The 17,583-nt window shown below is 46.2% G+C and overlaps 1 protein-coding gene across 2 annotated transcripts in view; it reads left to right on the top strand.

The window, feature by feature from the left end:
• The window catches only part of LOC147684132 (cytochrome P450 2J4-like), a 68,819-nt gene that overhangs the window by 9,423 nt on the left and 41,813 nt on the right, over positions 1 to 17,583 (top strand). For both annotated transcript variants that reach the window (XM_086944518.1, XM_086944517.1), the window contains exons 2-4: positions 4,787 to 4,949; positions 6,591 to 6,740; positions 16,517 to 16,677. In XM_086944518.1, coding sequence (XP_086800644.1) covers positions 4,787 to 4,949; positions 6,591 to 6,740; positions 16,517 to 16,677 — 474 coding nt within the window. The remainder of the gene's footprint in view (positions 1 to 4,786; positions 4,950 to 6,590; positions 6,741 to 16,516; positions 16,678 to 17,583) is intronic.

Raw genomic sequence — 17,583 nt, 5'->3', positions numbered from 1 at the left:
GGTGTTGGAGAATCCGGAGCCAAGGCTGATGGTGAGCTTGAGGCATCATGGCTAATAAGTTATAAGGCTAGATCCAGAGTTACTGATAGGTGCCTTTCAGTCAATTTGATTTCCGTAGCCACTGCACCTATTGCCCTCTGGAGCATCCTGTAAAACGAGGTTGGTTAGAAGGACTTTACAGTTTGTAGGGGTGGTATTTGCTGTTCGCCATGTAAGTACGCTTTCCCATATTTGCAAATGGCACATTGGAACAAACCAGGCCTCCTTAAAAACGTATGGCCACGTTCAGACCTCTCACTAAGTCCCGCTATAGGTGGCTACCCAGAGCAAGGGGGGGGGAGTGATGAAATCAGTAGTGAGCAAAGCTGTGGGCGACAACGAGGAGATGAGAGCAGCTTGGAAGTACTTTAGCAGCAATGAGGCACAACTGAGTGATAATTCACTGACCTTAGCTCCCATGATGAGTACGTACATCAGGTCCAGAGCTCTCCAGGAGCAGGCCTCAGAGGGGTGGCCCAGCCCAGACTCCTCCGGGTTTTGCCCATGCACGGCCCGGGGTCTGATTTTAAGCGGCTCCTGGTGTTGGAAAGTTTGTCGCCACCTCTTGCACATGGAAGTGTGGGGGCTAGAGTCCCCAGTGATGCAGGCAAGGGCAGAGGACAATGGTGACGGACTCCCGCGCTGAGGGAGCTCAGGTCCGATTGTAAGCGCTTCCTGGGTTGCTCGCGCTGCATCGCATTTGGCAATGCAGCAAGCGCAAGGAAATTTGTTTTATTAATTTGTTTGTGTACTTACCTCTGTGCAGCCGTATTCCACAGTTTACTACCCCCCACCCTGCCCCTCCACCGCCCCACATCAGCACCCGGAAGGACTCCAACCACGGGCCGCTACTGCTGCTGTGTGTGATTTTTATTTAGGCGCCGCAGCACCTGGGGCCACGCTGTGTGGCCCACCAGCCACCAGAGGAAGCTACATTCCATCTAATGCATTTGGCATGTCTGCTGCCCCTTGCTGGCGTGAACCTTAATTGCCTGAAATCATCAGCGCAACTGTCTCTGTAGTGCCTCAGGTACTCAGGAGAGTCTTTATTGTTACCACTTACCACACTTGATGCCAGTGTTTATTGGAACACCAGCCAAGACGTGTCCATTACCCCATTGATTAGGAGAGATGTGTGTTGTCCTGCGGGACTTAACATCCCTGTCATTGGCCCTCTGGCTGCAATACTGTGCTGGGAGAACCCTCTTATTAACCCCTCATTGGCTGGCTGGAGGTCCCAGCCTTGCTAACATTGACTGCCCTAATGCCTAAGTATAGATAACCATTCTCCAATAATGAGTGATGTGGAGGAGACCTACCAGGAAGAGGATAGTTTAACCTACGTCCCTATTGCTGATTGCTTATGTAAGTTTGTGGATGCCTCCATCTCTAATGCAGTCCTGCAGGTGGGGGCCCCCATGAGGAGGAAGTTTCTGCAATATGCAGAACATTGTTTCAGATCCCTCCCTAGGAGGGAAGACCCCCTGGGATTATGACCCTGTTACCCCCAGAAGAGCCCACCCCACCAGTACTGCTCCACAACCGTAAGAGGGGTCCTGTGCTAAGCTTTTGTTGCTTGGTGACTTTGTAAGCCGCTGGATAAGGACTTGCACAACTGTGTGCGGGTGGCATGCAGATGCCTCTCCCTGGAGAACAACGTGGCGGTCACACCTGACATTGATGAACGAATGGCTAACTTCTTGCTGAAATACGTTCATGATCCCAAGAAGGGTATTGGTCGTCCTACCGGGCTTGCCAGGACAAGCATCCGGACATATCGGGTCCCCTGATGCGAATCCTAGATATGGCAGAGGATTTTGATCCATTAGGAGGATGGAGCCAACCAAGGTGAATGTTCAGTCTTTTCCCCACCAGGGCTTGTGGGCAAACTTCAAACATTCATCCACCCTTGGGTCCTTCAGACAGTATGGGGATTCCATATGGAGTTCTACAGCTCCCCTGTCCAGGAAATGTCACCGATTTCCTGGTTTTCTCTCCCGCTTACGCTGAGCTAGTTGGCGTGAGGTATCGGATATGCTCCTCAAATAAGCCATAATGCAATCCTCTCCTCATCCAAGAGTTTTTTTAGGCTCTAAATACCAAGCCAACCAACTCAGACAGTACTCAAAAGAGCCCTGAAGAACGAGGTCTAAGTAATTGAACGTTGTGATATCCACAGGAATAATAAAGATTAGCAGTAAATAATTAGTCCATTTTCTTTCTGGGCCTATTTCTTCACCATTGAACATTTATTTAGGATAAGAAAGGTATAGGGGCACGTTACAGTTAATCATAAAAACAACACGTAGGACTGGGGAATGCATATGGCGGAGTCCAAACAGAGGTGGCATGGTGAGCAAAAGAACGATTGGTTGGGAAGCTACTCTGTGCGAATGCCAGTGCTTAGACAAATTGCAAGAATTCCTCCTATCACCTTTTGTGTGTTTTATTGTCAGATCAAGTAATGTGATCTTTGACAACTTTGGTGGCATTTTTGGTGTTGGTGGTGGTATGATCTCTGGGCCATGTCTGAAACTCCAAAGCTCTTAATAGACTCCTGACAACTATTTCTAGTTAGAGAATTGTGGCTTCTCTTGTGTTTCGGTTGGATTCCCTAGATTGTAAGATATTGCCATATTTTAAGCTTTCATCCACTGCTCGACTCAATTGATATTATCAAAAGCACCTAGGGAGGAAGGGAGGAAGGGAGGAAGGGAGGAAGGGAGGAAGGGAGGAAGGGGGGAAGCAGATACCCCCTGGAAAGGGAGTCTGAAGTTGGCCAACATTCAAGTTCCCTCATGAGCTTGTGAAGCATTGAAATTGAGTCTGCTAGATTAAAGCTTTGACATTGACAAAAAAGGTATATGTCTGTCTGATGAGAAGCTGCAGGTTATTGTACAATACCTTCCATTCAGAAGATGGGTCTCCTAGGTGATAAGACCATATGAATAACTCCTTTGAAGTGAAATGCTGTGTCTAGTGCGGTGGGTAAAATAGTGGTCTTTTTTTGTTCAGGTGATATGTATAATTTTGTGTATTACACAAGAGAGGCGGTCTCCATTTAATATCATACATGATATGTGCTCTCATATCCAAAGATAGGGTCCAAACGTTGCTAGTACAGAGCATGTAGCTGCGGCACAGGTCTATCTTTATAGTTCCCACAAGACATTTTGTTTGTACCAAGTCCCTGGTATTTGCCTACTGTGTATTTATGTAGCACTTGTACCTCAAGACAACAAGGTTCACCCAGGAAACTAAGTGACAGTACATGGATGTGGCATTTTTATTCGTTTAGACAGTCCAGTGTACTTGATTTGAGCGCACCATAACTTCAATAAACTCCTATATGTTATTTCTAGAGCAAAGTCTTTAAACAGGTGTAGGACAACATTCGCATAAGAGTCTGGACCATGTGAGGGAAATTCAGTTGTGTGTCTAATTGCTATTAAGACCTAATTTTAATCCAGAATAGAGAATTTATGATTTACATCGCTTCCGTCATTTGGATTCTATATTGCCCTCTTGTATAAATCAACTGTAATCTGTGCACCTTTTTAATTGGTCGTTTTACACTCAATCATGTATAGGACTCAGTTAAGACAATTTCAAATGTGATGATTGACAAACAGTACCTTAAATTCTCAGAAGATAAATAATGCATAGGAAGAGACATGGTTTGTGTGAGGCGCTATCTTCCTGGATGGTACTCTCCAGCTTAGTACTCTACATAAACAGGGGTGGCTGCTGCCAAACTGAGGTGGGTGGATGGGAAAAAAATGGTTGTATGACACTACAACGCGGGCTATTACCATGCGTGCCATTACACCGCTGTTTTTACAATGAAAGTCGTTACAACGACTTGCGCTGTAAGCACTGGATAGTGGAATAGTTTAATTTTCTATTCCAACTTCAGCCCATGTTACAGTAGGGAAGGTGTTGGAATAGAAAATTAAACTATTCCCTATCCAACAGCGCCCTCCAGCGCAAGTCATTGTAACAACTTGCGTTGTAAAAGCAGCGTTGTAATGGCAGTGCGTGGTAATGCCCGCGTTGTAAAGGCTGCTTAACGGGGAAAAAAAAAATATATATATATATATATATTTAAACTTACCTTTCCTGCCGGCCACTATGATTTTCTGCTCCCGTCCCAGCACCACAATTCCCATAAACACAGGCTCCCAGACCATACCCAATCCCAGCGCTTCTCCCAGAATGAGGCAAGGACTGGAATTGGGCGGTGATGGACGGTTTTCTGGTCCAGCACAGTCTGGGAGCCTGTGCCTCTGAGAGCTAGGATATCTCCAAGGAACAACCTGAAGATATCTGAGTGCACGTGTTGGTTGGGATGCCTTCCCAAACCGATGTGAACACTTTTAGTGCCTACCACTCCTCCGCCCCCTGTTGGGTGATACTGCGGTCTGGCCCCGCCCTGCCATCTACTTGGGGGACTGAAAGTAAAAGCAAAATGAAAATTAAATTGTTTTATTGTCAATTTATTTTTCCTCTGACTGCTGCATTTCAGCAGTGGGGCGACGCTCCTCCGCCATAACGAAGAAGCCACCCCTGTACATACAGTAACATAAGCAGTACTTAGCTAACATCTCTTGCCCAGGCTGCCCAGAGTCTGAAATGGATAGTAGTTACCTTCCCCCAAGAGATCATATATTTATTGGCAAGGTTAGTACTTGTCTTCCTCTTCTTTGCTGTTCCATTAAATCGCTGCATGATTACTTTCCACCCCCAGCTTGCCAAGACCTATGGGAGCGTGTTCACAGTGTGGCTGGGGCAGAAGCCAGTGGTGGTGCTGAATGGATGCCAGGCGATAAGAGATGGTCTAATCTCCCACTCCGAAGAGCTTGTTGGACGCGCTACAACCGCAACTTACCAGGATCTTACAAGGGGCAAGGGTAGGTAGCCCTTGCTTCACAACAGCATAGTTAAGCAGAAAATAACTTGTTTTTTATACTGTGCTTCATGCCACACTTTAGTCATTTCTAAGCTTTGTAAATAATAGGAGTTATTGAGATCCAGTTTAATGGCACTCAATTTACCAACCTTGAAGAACAAGATGCAAGTATTTGAATGTGTGATCTGCACAGCCTTTTCCAGCATAATAGGTGCAACTCATTCAACTTTTCAGGGTATTAAAAAGCAGGGGTCAGAGAGCAGGAGGGGCAATTCGTTGGGTGATGCATGGATGGGATATGAACTGTGTAGATATTTATGAGAGCTTTAACACCATCGCTGCTGCAGCAATTCTCCTCATATGCTAACTATTCTGCATTCCCATTGTTCATGACGAGCTCAGCTCGACATCAGCACAGCTCAACCGTGCCTCATGACGAGCTGAGCTAGTTATGAGCATCAAAGGGGTTAATAACTTCCTGAGCGAATATAAACGGTTCTCTTAGTGGGATTGTAAGACTTCCTCTTCCCCTATTCCGAGTAAAGCGTTGTGCATTGGGTACACATTGAGCAAGGGGATGGATGGATGGAAAGTGGAGCAATATTGGCACAGACGATGAAGAACTAGGGCTGTCAGGGTGGGCAGACAGTGAACGCTGTGCCTTATTCACATAATACAGTATTGCCGCCACAAGGGCACAGTGTGTATAGTGACCCGGTTGTCAGGAAGTCTTCTCAGCAACCTTCCCCCTCCAGTGGGTTACAGCTCTGTGCTCTCTCTGTCAAGGCCCATACAGTGTGAGCTACTGACAGTGGCGGCAGAGCTGCAAACCTACCTCTGAACACTGGTATGTTATGCAGATTTGTAGAGGCACTATCACCCAAGAGAGTATCCTGGCACTGAGCTAGCTCTCGAAACAGAGTAGGCACAGTGGTGCAGGCATACATTTGCAACAATCAGATTCAAAGAACTAGCATTCTGTACATTCAACAAAAAACAGTGGGCCCGATTCACAGAACCAACTTAAGACAAAATCCTAAACTTACTACTTTTGGTATTCACAGCAGTTAGGATTTTGTCGTAAGTTTGTCTTAAGACAGACTTAAGACAGACTTAAAACAGACTTAAGTTAGGATTTTGTCTTAAGTCTGTCTTAAGTCTGTCTTAAGACAAACTTAAGACAGAATCCTTACTTCTGTGAATACCAAAAGTAGTAAGTTTAGGATTTTTTCTTGAGTTAGTTCTGTGAATCGGGTCCTGTGAATCCACTGTGTGTCCTGTGCTGCAGAAATGGGGCTCCTGGAAGTGCAAAGGAGGAAGACAACTGTAGATCCCACAGTGTGTCAGCGACTCTGACAATCTTCAAATGTTGTTTTCTCAAGCTAGTAAAGGCAGCGAGAAGAGCTGAATGAGTTGGAGAGAGAGAGAGATAGATGGAGGGATTGGTATTTGTAGCTCAAAAATGAAAGTCCTTGACAAACAAGTCTCTCTTGCAGCCTTTTGCATAGAGAACCTCTACTTGTCCATGCATTCCGCTAGCAGAGAGGACCAGAGCATTCTTTAGCCAGACCTAAAAATAAAATGGGTATATTGCGTTGAAGGGACAATTAACTAATAATGTAACACACAATTGATTACTTAGGAGTTATCTTTTCCTCTGGACACAACTGGAAACAGCAGAGACGCTTCGGCCTGACGACTCTGAGGAATCTCGGGGTTGGCAAGAAAAGTCTAGAAGCCCGAATCCAGGAGGAGGCCCAGAGCTTGGTGGAGTTCTTTGCGATGACGAAAGGTAAATGATCTCAGGCCCAGGTGCCACTTCTATGATATTAAACATCTGAGCCCCATAATGGGCTAATTCAGTTTCATCTGATATAATGTGAATTTATTTATTTATTTGCATGGTTTTATATAGCGCAGGATAAACACAAAGGGATGTCTGAGCTCTTTACGTAGAAAGGTTACTACTGCATGCAAGCAGTTTGCAAAAGAACAGGTGCAGTGGTTAGGATACAAATGATCGTTTTGTGTAGCTACATACATTTAAAGCAGCCATCATCCACATTAACAGTTTCCAAGCTAAGCATTAGTTGTGAGGATAAGTGGAGATTAACAAACCAAAGGCAAGAACTAAAGAAAAGCGATTGCAAGCGCGCACCATTTATCTTTCAACATGGCCGACAAAATCAGACCAAGATAGAGTGAACAAAGATAGCCTTACTGTTATCAGCCCATTTGAAATTCACAATGAAGTTAAGTCACAGCGTGGCAGTAAAAAGCATCATGGTGGCCATCTCCAACCTCAAACTCCATCACCAGAAAGGAGGCAGTCATACTACTGGCTGGTCACCAAGATGTGATCTCCTGTTCCATCTCTTGACTTCTGGTCTCGCTGGACACCCACAACATAATATCACTTTATGGATATATATCCAGTATCCACATCAGATGGAGGAAGTTCAGATTTCTTAGACTGGCACCAGTTGAATATCAGCCAAAGATTCCTTTCTTCCTATGACGGAGGCTGAATCTATGGTGGTTAAGCCTGCACTAATCAACATGGACAGTGTCCCCCACTCAGTATAGCACTACTCTACGCTCACGGAGTTTGCGAAGTTTGCGCAACTTCGCACTACGCGAGCTGCACGTAGCACAGTGCGAACACGCGTAGTGCAGCGTAGCGTAGTGCAGCGCTCATTTTTTGCTTGTTCGTGGTCCTTAACGTCATGTTCGCAAAATGACATCCCGGCGAGATTCTCAACGCGGGGAGGTAAGGTTTTTCATTGTGAGTGGTTGCTCATGCTCGCGACCGCTCACAATGAGAAACTACCAGTTCGCGTTGAGAAAGCTGCAGCTCGAGTAATAATCTACTCGAGCTGCAGAAAACTACAGCTCGCACTGTGCAAGATGCTGTTTTCAATGATTGCACAGTGCTGGATGCTTGTCCGCACTGTGCAATCATTGAAACCGCATCTTGCACAGTGCGAACATGCTACTACGCAGCTCGCGTAGTGCTATGTGAAGTTCACGTAGTGCGAAGTGCACTTCGAGTAGCTTCGCGTAGCGCTACTTCGCAAACTACGCCCACCCCTAGTAATATATCCAACAAAATATATATGCACCCGACCCCACAACACTTTTGATTTTCAATCATTTATTATCAAACATATACAATACTTTTTTGTTTTTCATTAGTTTTTCATTTGTTTTGTCCAAGTTAATTCTAAAAGGCACACTCAAACATATAATAAACAATTCGCAAAATGATATCTAAATAGAGGAAGAATAAGAGTAAGAAGAGCCCACAATCTATACTGAAAAGACATTCAATGGTTGTACATGTTTCCCAAGTGAAAAACATAGCAATCATGTGAAAAGACAATCCGATAAAATATGCTACTACATTAAACATATAAACAACATTACATACAAAAATTCACAAAATGGACACAAAGAATTACAAAACAAGGGGAAGGTTGCACCAACGTGAGTTTCGGAATTACCATGTACTTAAAAGTCCTTCATAAAGGCGCAGGATCGTCATTATTCGATAGTGGTTAGAAAGGCCATCTGTAATTATGGTACTGTATCCAATATTAACATTCAGCCAACTACTTAACCTGTCTCATCAAAGCTATTGCCTGCCTGTTTCATGAGGAACATTTCACTCACCAGGATTTTATTTTGGAGCTGTCAGGGATTTCAACTGAAATAACCATACTTTCTGCCAAAAACAGATGGCTCACAGATGGTTGCTATGTGTCCAGTGGCACAAACAGTTTTCTGCACATCCTCATGTTGTGTCGATATGACAGTAGATATTAATGTAATATAGGTGGGAGAGAAGTAAAGCGATTGCAGCCTGAACCCTGTGGAAGCTGTCATGAAATGTTGGTTGAGCATCATTGGTACCGACTATGAACAGAGTTATTCTTTTTGGCAAGTAGAACATGGCTCTCTTTAGTTTACAAATTGTTTAGTGGTCATAAACACTTTGGAACTCAGAACAGCATATAGTGTGTGTAACTTCTGTGCTCAGTGTTGAAGCTGTATTTCTCTGTGTCACCTTATTGCTTGCATTGTTTTTCTTTTTTGGCTACTAATCTTATTGCACAGAACCGAATGTGACTTGTTACTTTGCGAGCTATTACATTGCGTTGCATTACAAAGCAGTTGTTACAACGACCGCGTAGGTACAATGCAATGCCAATACTACGCAAGTCATTACATCGACTTGCAGCAGATGGTGCGCTAACATTAGAAATGTATAATATACTAGCAGCCCGTCCCGACGTAGTCCGGGTATGAAATAGAATGTATGTAATGTGTGTATTTGGCAAGGGCAATTTATTTTAAAATCTCGCGGTAGACAACATTTTTTGTTTCATTAGAATAGGGATGGAGAAGGCCAAGCTGCAGCCCTGGTTGATGTTAGCAGGCACGTGTAATTGGTGTAGTGATCCGCCGCCTGAGCCCAGCTACAGCCCTGGTTGAGGTTAGCAGGTGCGTGTAATGTCGTTGAATGAGAGAGTTATCAGCCGCGGGTAAATCCGTTTAATGAGAGAGGAGAGTGACAGTGCAGTAATTATCCAAGCAGACACGCTCATTTGCTTGTTCCCCCGCTTCCGCTTGAGGGCCAGATGCAGGCCTGTTTGATGTTAGCAGGCGCGTGTTCCCCCGCTTGAGGTCCAGCTGCAGCCCTGGTTCATGTTATCAGGCGCGTGTAATTAGTGTACTGATCCGCCGCCTGAGCCCGGCTAGAGCCCTGGTTGATGGTAGCAGGCGCGTGTAATTAGTGTACTGATCCGCCGCCTGAGCCCAGCTAGAGCCCTGGTTGATGGTAGCAGGCGCGTGTAATTTCGTTGAATGAGAGAGTTCAGTAACAGCGCGCCGGAGAGGCTGCAGTAAGGTTACTTACCAGGCCTCCAGGTGAACGCGTTTGTCATGCCCCCAGCACACGGCCACAGCAGACGATCTTCTGAATAATGTACGACCCACGTGGCATGAAGGGCGGAACGTAGCACACACCCCCAGCGTGCCCCTTGATGCGGTGCAATTGCGTTCACATGGCATGAAGGCCGGACACACGCCCCCAGCGTTTCTCATGCCCCCAGCGTGTCACACCCCCAGTGTGCCCCTTGATGCTGCGCAGCAACGTAATTGTCGTTTGTATGTATGACTCACATGGCATGAAGGGCGGACACACGCCCCCAGCATTTGTCACGCCCCCAGCACATGGCCACAGCCCACGATGCGATGGCCGTACCACACGCCCGAGCGTTAGTCACGCCTCCATCCCATGCCCACAGCACAACGCAGACACGCCCACAAGGGACTACTTTCCTGGCACGGTTCTTTTATCTTTTAAATGTATAGAGGAGTTGGCCTAACGGCTAAGGCGCTCGACCTCGGACCTGGGGATCCGGATTCGAGTCTTGGTAACGACGCCAAACATCCTGTGATTCTGGGCAAATCACTTCATCTTCCCATGCCTAACAAAAATGAATGTGTGTCCTCATGTAACGTAACTGGTGCTATGTAAAGTGCTCTGATACCTAATTCAGTTTCGGTCAAGTTTGCGCTATATAAAACTCTGCAAAAAAAAATAAAAAAAATATGGTGGCCATCTGCATAGCCTATGTCCTTCTGCTGCAACTGCCCTTTCCAACGCTGTATTGGGTGTTATGATTGGTGCTGTGGTTACTGAGATTACCCGCCTCAAAGGTTTGGGCTCTCTCTTTATAATATTAGTATGGATTATGTTCTTTTGACCAACCTCATACCTGAGGAGGTCCATCTGGCAGTTACTAATGACTGAGCCTACTCATCTCTAGAGGAGCCTTTGGTCCAGCTAGATAGATTGGCTGTGGGGGCTAAAATCTATTTGCATTTTTCCATAGGAGTTGTGATTCCTGAGGCACTGGAGTTGGCACAGTCTCACCATGACTGCGTCAAACACCCAAGGTTCTAACCTTGTTTCCATCTTAACATGTCTATGTGGGCTATGACATCTCTGAGAACCGCTTGCTTGTGTTTGAGGCTCCATTGGATGTCAGGGTTCTTGAATCCAGAGTTAGCAAAAAACACTATTGGCAACCGTGGAACCTTTCCAAGGTGATAAAAGCCAGAAATGCACCTCTGTGGCCCTGTTATTTGGGACGCTTGGTACTCAATGCTGTGGCCTGCTCGTTCCTTTTTCGAGCCAAGGGGCCTCCGGCATCTCAACAAATTCAGTGAATACGATCACTTCTCCCCCCATGACCTCGAAGGGTGGTACCCTTCATGCAAGCCGGGTATGAGAAATGTCACAGAACAGACCTGTGATATTGCCTCAACCGGAATGCTGCAATATCTTATCCACCCGAACCGGGGGGACAAATTTCCAATTTTCCAGAGGACTTTTGAACCTGGCTGCCAAGGTGTTCCTTAATGTAAGGAATATCATGGCTACCAGTAGATTTTGGGACCTACCTCAACATTTTGCAGACCGTTCACAGGGCCCCAACTATCAAAAGAAAACGGCGCTCCACCTCTGGCTCTTGGAGGCCGATATGTAGGCACGGTGCCTTTCTGTATTGAGGTTGGTGTTGCTCCCTTATGACTCACGGCCCCAAAGTGAGGACCCGAAGCTCAGGTCCCAATCTATCGACAAGTCCAGGAGCTATCTGAAAGCAGCCTCTTCAAGGCGTGTTCCTCGCGGCCCCACGCGGGGCTACCTCCTGTCTGCTCACCGCTGTCTCAGGAATCGAGCCGCGCCTTCTCATCTGTGACCACGTGTTCAAAGTCGAGAGCTCCTGATGGTCCTTCATTTAAATGTGGCATCAGTGACCCTTTGTCCCACCCAAGACTCTGCAGAGATGTTTTATGTGTGGATTTGGAGCAATCGCTTGCTGGACACGCGGTAAATGACCCACACAGTGGATACCATGCCATGACCATGTCACTGTATCCCCTACCGGTGCGCTCAAGAGTGTGAGGGTCCCAGAAACACTCCTGGACATTTCATTGGATTCATGCAGAACACAGCATTGTTGCCAGATTGTCTTTCATTCCCAGTTTTCTGCATCAGTGAGGCGGCCAGGCCTGGCAGGTCCCTGTGGGCAGGACTCACTTGTTTCTATGCAGGGTCCATAGCCCTGACCTGTAACCTGCATGTATTATAGGATACAGGGCCTGCAGGGTTCACACTCGGATGAGTCCCAGTGTGTGGGCTCTCCTGCTCATCCTGTGACATTGTCCCTGTGACAAACCCTTTGGGACCCCCAGGGCAGCGCTGGCCCGGTCTGCAGCCCATACTAAGGAATCCCTGGGTAAGTAGCATTGGCAGCATTTACTGGGCTGATGATATTACTTTAAAAAAGGGATCTAGAAAAGGCCCAGCAAGAAGTGATGACACCTGACGTCTGTGTGAGCATCACCGGGCGCGCCGCTGCAGCGCCGGGAACCTCCCTGCACCGCATGGAACGCATCAGAAGACCGTCACTGCTTTTACTCCAACATATCATTACCTGCACTGTTATTATTGATAATGCAGTCCTAGTGCACCCCTAAGCATTATGCGGCATGTGGAAGAGAGCGCTGGCCCGGTCTGCAGCCCATACTAAGGAATCCCTGGGTAAGTAGCGTTGGCAGCATTTACTGGGCTGATGATATTACTTAAAAAAAGGGATCTAGAAAAGGCCCAGCAAGAAGTGATGACACCTGACATCTGTGTGAACATCACCCGGCGCGCCGCTGCAGCGCCGGGAACCTCCCCGCACTGCGTGGAACGCATCAGAAGACCGTCACTGCTTTTACTCCAACATATCATTACCTGCACTGTTATTATTGATAATGCAGGTCCTAGTGCACCCCTAAGCATTATGCGGCATCTGGGAGAGATACCCCTCAATATGCGGCACCCGGGAGAGAGGTTCCTGGATGTCCCGGGGTCACTCTTCTGGTATTTCTTCCCTGAGGACTTCGAGGAACTTTATAAAACCCTTCCAAAGTGCCGAGGGTTAGAAGGGCCTCGCGCTGACATGAGCAGGGTGCATGAAAATGTAAAACCCTTCCGAGGTGCCGGGGGTTAGAAGGGCCTCGCGCTGACATGAGCTGGGTGCATGAAAAGCGGACGCTCCCTTTACGGAATATTTTAAATGTAACCTCTGTTCACTTCGATTTCTCATCGCTGTGTCAAGATAACCTATGAGTTTCCATTGCTGAGATGGCGCGCACACGGTTGTGCTAAGATGAAAACAGGGCGGAGACGTCAGCAGTTGTAGCGCCTCGATGGGACTTGGTCTCTGCGTGGCGCTACTTCTGCTGTGCTGCGCATGCGCAGACACCCGCGGCTCTGCCTGCAGGTTACACGTTTGTTAGCAGGAGTCTTACTCCAGGGATGGAGCCCTGCTCCTGGGGGCCTCCCTGGCGGTCCACGCCGCCCACAGCGCCTCGGAGCCCCGCTTCACTGAGGAGCCGGGGCACGTCTCCTGTGAGGGGTAGGAGAGGAGTGGTACACTGCAGGGGGGCTGTGAGAGGTCTCCTGGCCCCTCCTACCTCTGGGCATGTCCGACCTCGCAGGGTGTTGTTTCCGCGCTCCTGGCCCCTCTTGGCTCCTGGCTCCTGGCTCCTAACTGACCTGTTTACTTTACCAAAATGTCTGACCCGTGATGCCAGCACGCACGTCGTTAGCGCACACATCCACCTCAGAGATGGCGCTACTTCCAAGGGACTACTTTGGCAAAGAACGTACTTTGCCCTTCTAACATATATATTTTTTTGGTATATAGCCTATGTCCATCTACACACCCTGACATTTTCAAGCATGTATCGGGTGTGTAGATTGGCGCTGTGGTTCCCGAGTTTACCTGGCTCAAAGGTGAGAGTTCTCTCTTTATAATAGTAGTATAGACTATTCCAACTCCAGCGTACGCAACAGTAGGGATGGTGTTGGAATAGTAAACTCTCCTATTCCTTATGTTAGTGCGCCATCTACTGCAAGTTGATGTAATGACTTGCGTAGTAATGGCATTGCGTGGTCACAACGGGGTCGTTGTAACAACCGTGTTGTCATGGCATCGCGGTGTAATGACCACGATGTAAAGGTCGTATCCACACAGAACCATATATATACTCAGCGTGAGTCGAGCGGAGAAGTCCTCCAACCCACTTGGGATTTTAAAAGTTAATATTCCTGCAGCAGAAAGGCAACTCACTTGAGCTGTACCGCAGCAGTACCACAAGTACCAGAAGGCTGTGTTGATGCCATGTCCACGGGGGCAGGGACTTGTTAATGTATTTCAGGTGCGCTGTTTGCCTGTGACTCCAGATATGCCTGTGATGAAGGGCATCGGCTACAACAATGACTGGGGGTTCCCTGTTCTCCACGCTGACAACCTCCAATAAATGAATGAAGGTCATCCACTTGTGCAGGCTCTTTCTTCGAGGGCAACTCTGTGTGTTGGATATATATATATATATATATATATATATATATATATATATATATATATATATATATATATATATATATATATACACTCCCAAGACCGCCTCATGAACGAAGCTGGCAATTGGCTGCTGTTAATGACAGGCGGTGTTTGCAAAGGAAGGAGGGATGATTACACTCTCTTCACAGCCCGGCTTGGTTCGTGTATTGAGGCTGAGGCGTTGGGGACCCGAGGGATGCCTTAGCACTGTATTAAAAGGGACACTAGCTGCTACACGGCTCCAATTTTGAGAGGCAATTTTCAGCGTCCAAACGGATTTACAGAGATCCTGCTGCGGTACTTATCATCAAGGTGCATTTTGGGAACTGTAGTTATAACATGGACTGCAGTTGCCTCTAGCAGCGAGATCAGCTGATCTCCCGCCAATGGGAGTGCCACAACTAGTTCAAAGGTGGGAGGAGGTGTAACCTGGGTAAACAAGCAGCATCTGAGGAAGGCGACAAGCCGAAATGCATTATTCCCAGCTGTTACCTATGAATAAAGGCTTCCTGACAAGTACCCCGCTGTGTCCTTGGATTGATTGAAAGAAGTAATCATTTTGTGGATATTTACGCACCTGCCAGGAGCGCGTTACAAGGACCCGCCTTACAAGTTGTCCCGGGATTTTGCTGGCAAAATGAACTGTGGTATTCAAGGTATTGAATTCTCCCGAGACCGCCTCATGAACTAGCCTGGCAAGTGGCTGCTGTTAATGACAGGCTGTGACTGCACGGGGAGGAGCGATGATTACACTCACTTCACAGCCCGGCTTGTTTCGTGTATTGAGGCTGAGGCGTTGGGGACCCGAGGGATGCCTTAGCACTGTATTAAGGGGGACACCGGCTGCTACACGACCTCACCTTTGAGAGGCAATTTTCAGCGTCCAAACGGATTTACAGAGATCCTGCTGCGGTACTTACCATCAAGGTGCATTTTGGGAACTGTAGTTATAACATGGACTGCAGTTGCCTCTAGCAGCGGGGTCAGCCGAACTCCCGCCAACGGGAGTGCCACAACTAGTTCAAAGGTGGGAGGAGGTGTAACCTGGGTAAACAAGCGGAATCTGAGGAAGGCGAGAAGCCAAAATGCATGATGCCCAGGTGTTACCTGTGAATTAAGGCTTCCTGACAAGTACCCCGCTGTGTCCCTGGATTGCTTAAAAGAGTTAATCGTTTTGTGGATATATATGTATATATATATATATATATGTGTGTATATATATATATATATATATATATATATATATATATTGAAAAAGCCACTGTGGAGAAACAGCGCTCAACTACAGGTACCAGCATGCTTTTTTTTGCTCACTTGAGACGCCCACTTGGAACATTTAATTAAGAGCATGCAGCTGATGGCGCCATGACGAGCATTACAGTGCATTCCGTGTGGTCATCCTATGAGGAAGGGGCTATGCAAAGCCCCGAAACGCGTCAGGACTTTTTTAACCTAGCTGTCTGAAGAAAATAAAAGCGCAATGTTTTACCTGAAGTCTGGTCAGGCGTACTTCTTTCCTTGTGAATGGGAGTTTTGGTTGGATATATATATATATATATATATATATATATATATATATATATATATATATATATATATATATATATATATATATATATATCTCTCTATATATATATATATATATATATATATATGTTGATATAGAGGTTTTGTTCTTTGATACAAAAAAAGAAACTCTGGAAATTCATCTTCTTTCAACTTCATCTGTTTTGCACTGTGTCTAACATCGAGCCTCACACCATATCTTTTGAGCCAGACCTTCACTGATCAAAGCAAGCTACTGCCAAAGTCAAGGAGACTTGGGAAACCAATTTTCCATCGCAAAGAGAGTAATCAATTTCTTGATTAGTGCCGGACACTTGGGTTCTCACATCTCATTGGTAGGTTGTCCTTGGACGTGAGAAAACTAGGGAAAAGAAGGAGTAGATCGAATTCTTGAAAAAAAACTCTTAAAATTTTTCGGCATATCATTTCAGTCCATTGCTGTTTTCCTGGTTTGATCTGCCAAGGACCCTACAACTCTCTGGTTTACTATAAATTGCTTCAATGAGTTACTTCTTTCTTTTTGTGGTTGCAGGGAGGAGCTTGGATCCCTTTCAGACGATTGTCCATTCTATCGCTAATGTGATCTCTGCTGTGGTTTTTGGGCACCACTTCTCCAGAGACGATGAAGAATTCAATCAGCTCATTGAAGCCAATGATGATGTTGCTCGCAAACTAGGCAGCGCGTGGGGCAGGGTGAGTCTTAAGATGAATTCATATTCTAAGGGAGTGGTTAATCAAAGGAAGCACAATCACACTGAAGGGGGCCCATGAGAGGATACCAGGGCAGGGGAACAGGGGAAAACACAAGTATCCATCAAGAACACACACACTGCCTGTAATTAATCTATGAAAAAAGCTGTACGTCACGGATAAAGAAAAAGGGAACTATGTAATACCGTCCTCAGGAGGCAAAAAACAGTGTGCAACAGCAAAAAGGGGTAGGCTGCTGTATAACTAATAACTAATGCCATGAAACCATGCTTATTAGGGCATGTATCTCAAATGTATTCTACCCATTCTCGTTATATCAAAATATCAAATATACATGTAATAAACCTTTAATAAATACTCCAATAAATACAATACCACATCAACAAATGATTGTACATACTAGTGGTGCCCAGGCTTGACAAAAACATACAAATCAGCAACACATACTATTAACAGAAACATACTCACTCACTCACTCACACAACCCATTGCTCAATGGTGATCCACTGCATCAGACACAATAATCTCCATAAATGATAGTTGAAGGTATTATACATAAGATTAGACACAGGATGCTTCATAACTATTCCACCATGCTGAATGGCCACAGTTTAGACATGTGTCCCCAATGAATAATTATTACATATTCTTTGAAGCTTCATGTAGATCTCAAGGGGAGACAAAAACATGAACATTTTGAATGAGAAGTGTCGATCAGTGGGCACCAGCACCGACGCATGTTTCGGTGGATGACCCCAGATGTGGGTCACACCTTCTTCAAGGCACATTAATCATAATGCAGCAGAGGCTGCAGGTGCCTGGGAAACCTATTCTAGTATCAGCTCCAAAGGAACTGAACAGGAGCCCTGATCATATGGGTCAGTCTTC

This window comes from Lissotriton vulgaris, chromosome 11 (genome assembly GCF_964263255.1).
Source record: "Lissotriton vulgaris chromosome 11, aLisVul1.2, whole genome shotgun sequence".
NCBI lineage: Eukaryota > Metazoa > Chordata > Amphibia > Caudata > Salamandridae > Lissotriton > Lissotriton vulgaris.
The sequence above is the reverse complement of the archived record's forward strand: the minus strand, read 5'-3'. Positions and strand labels throughout refer to the sequence as shown.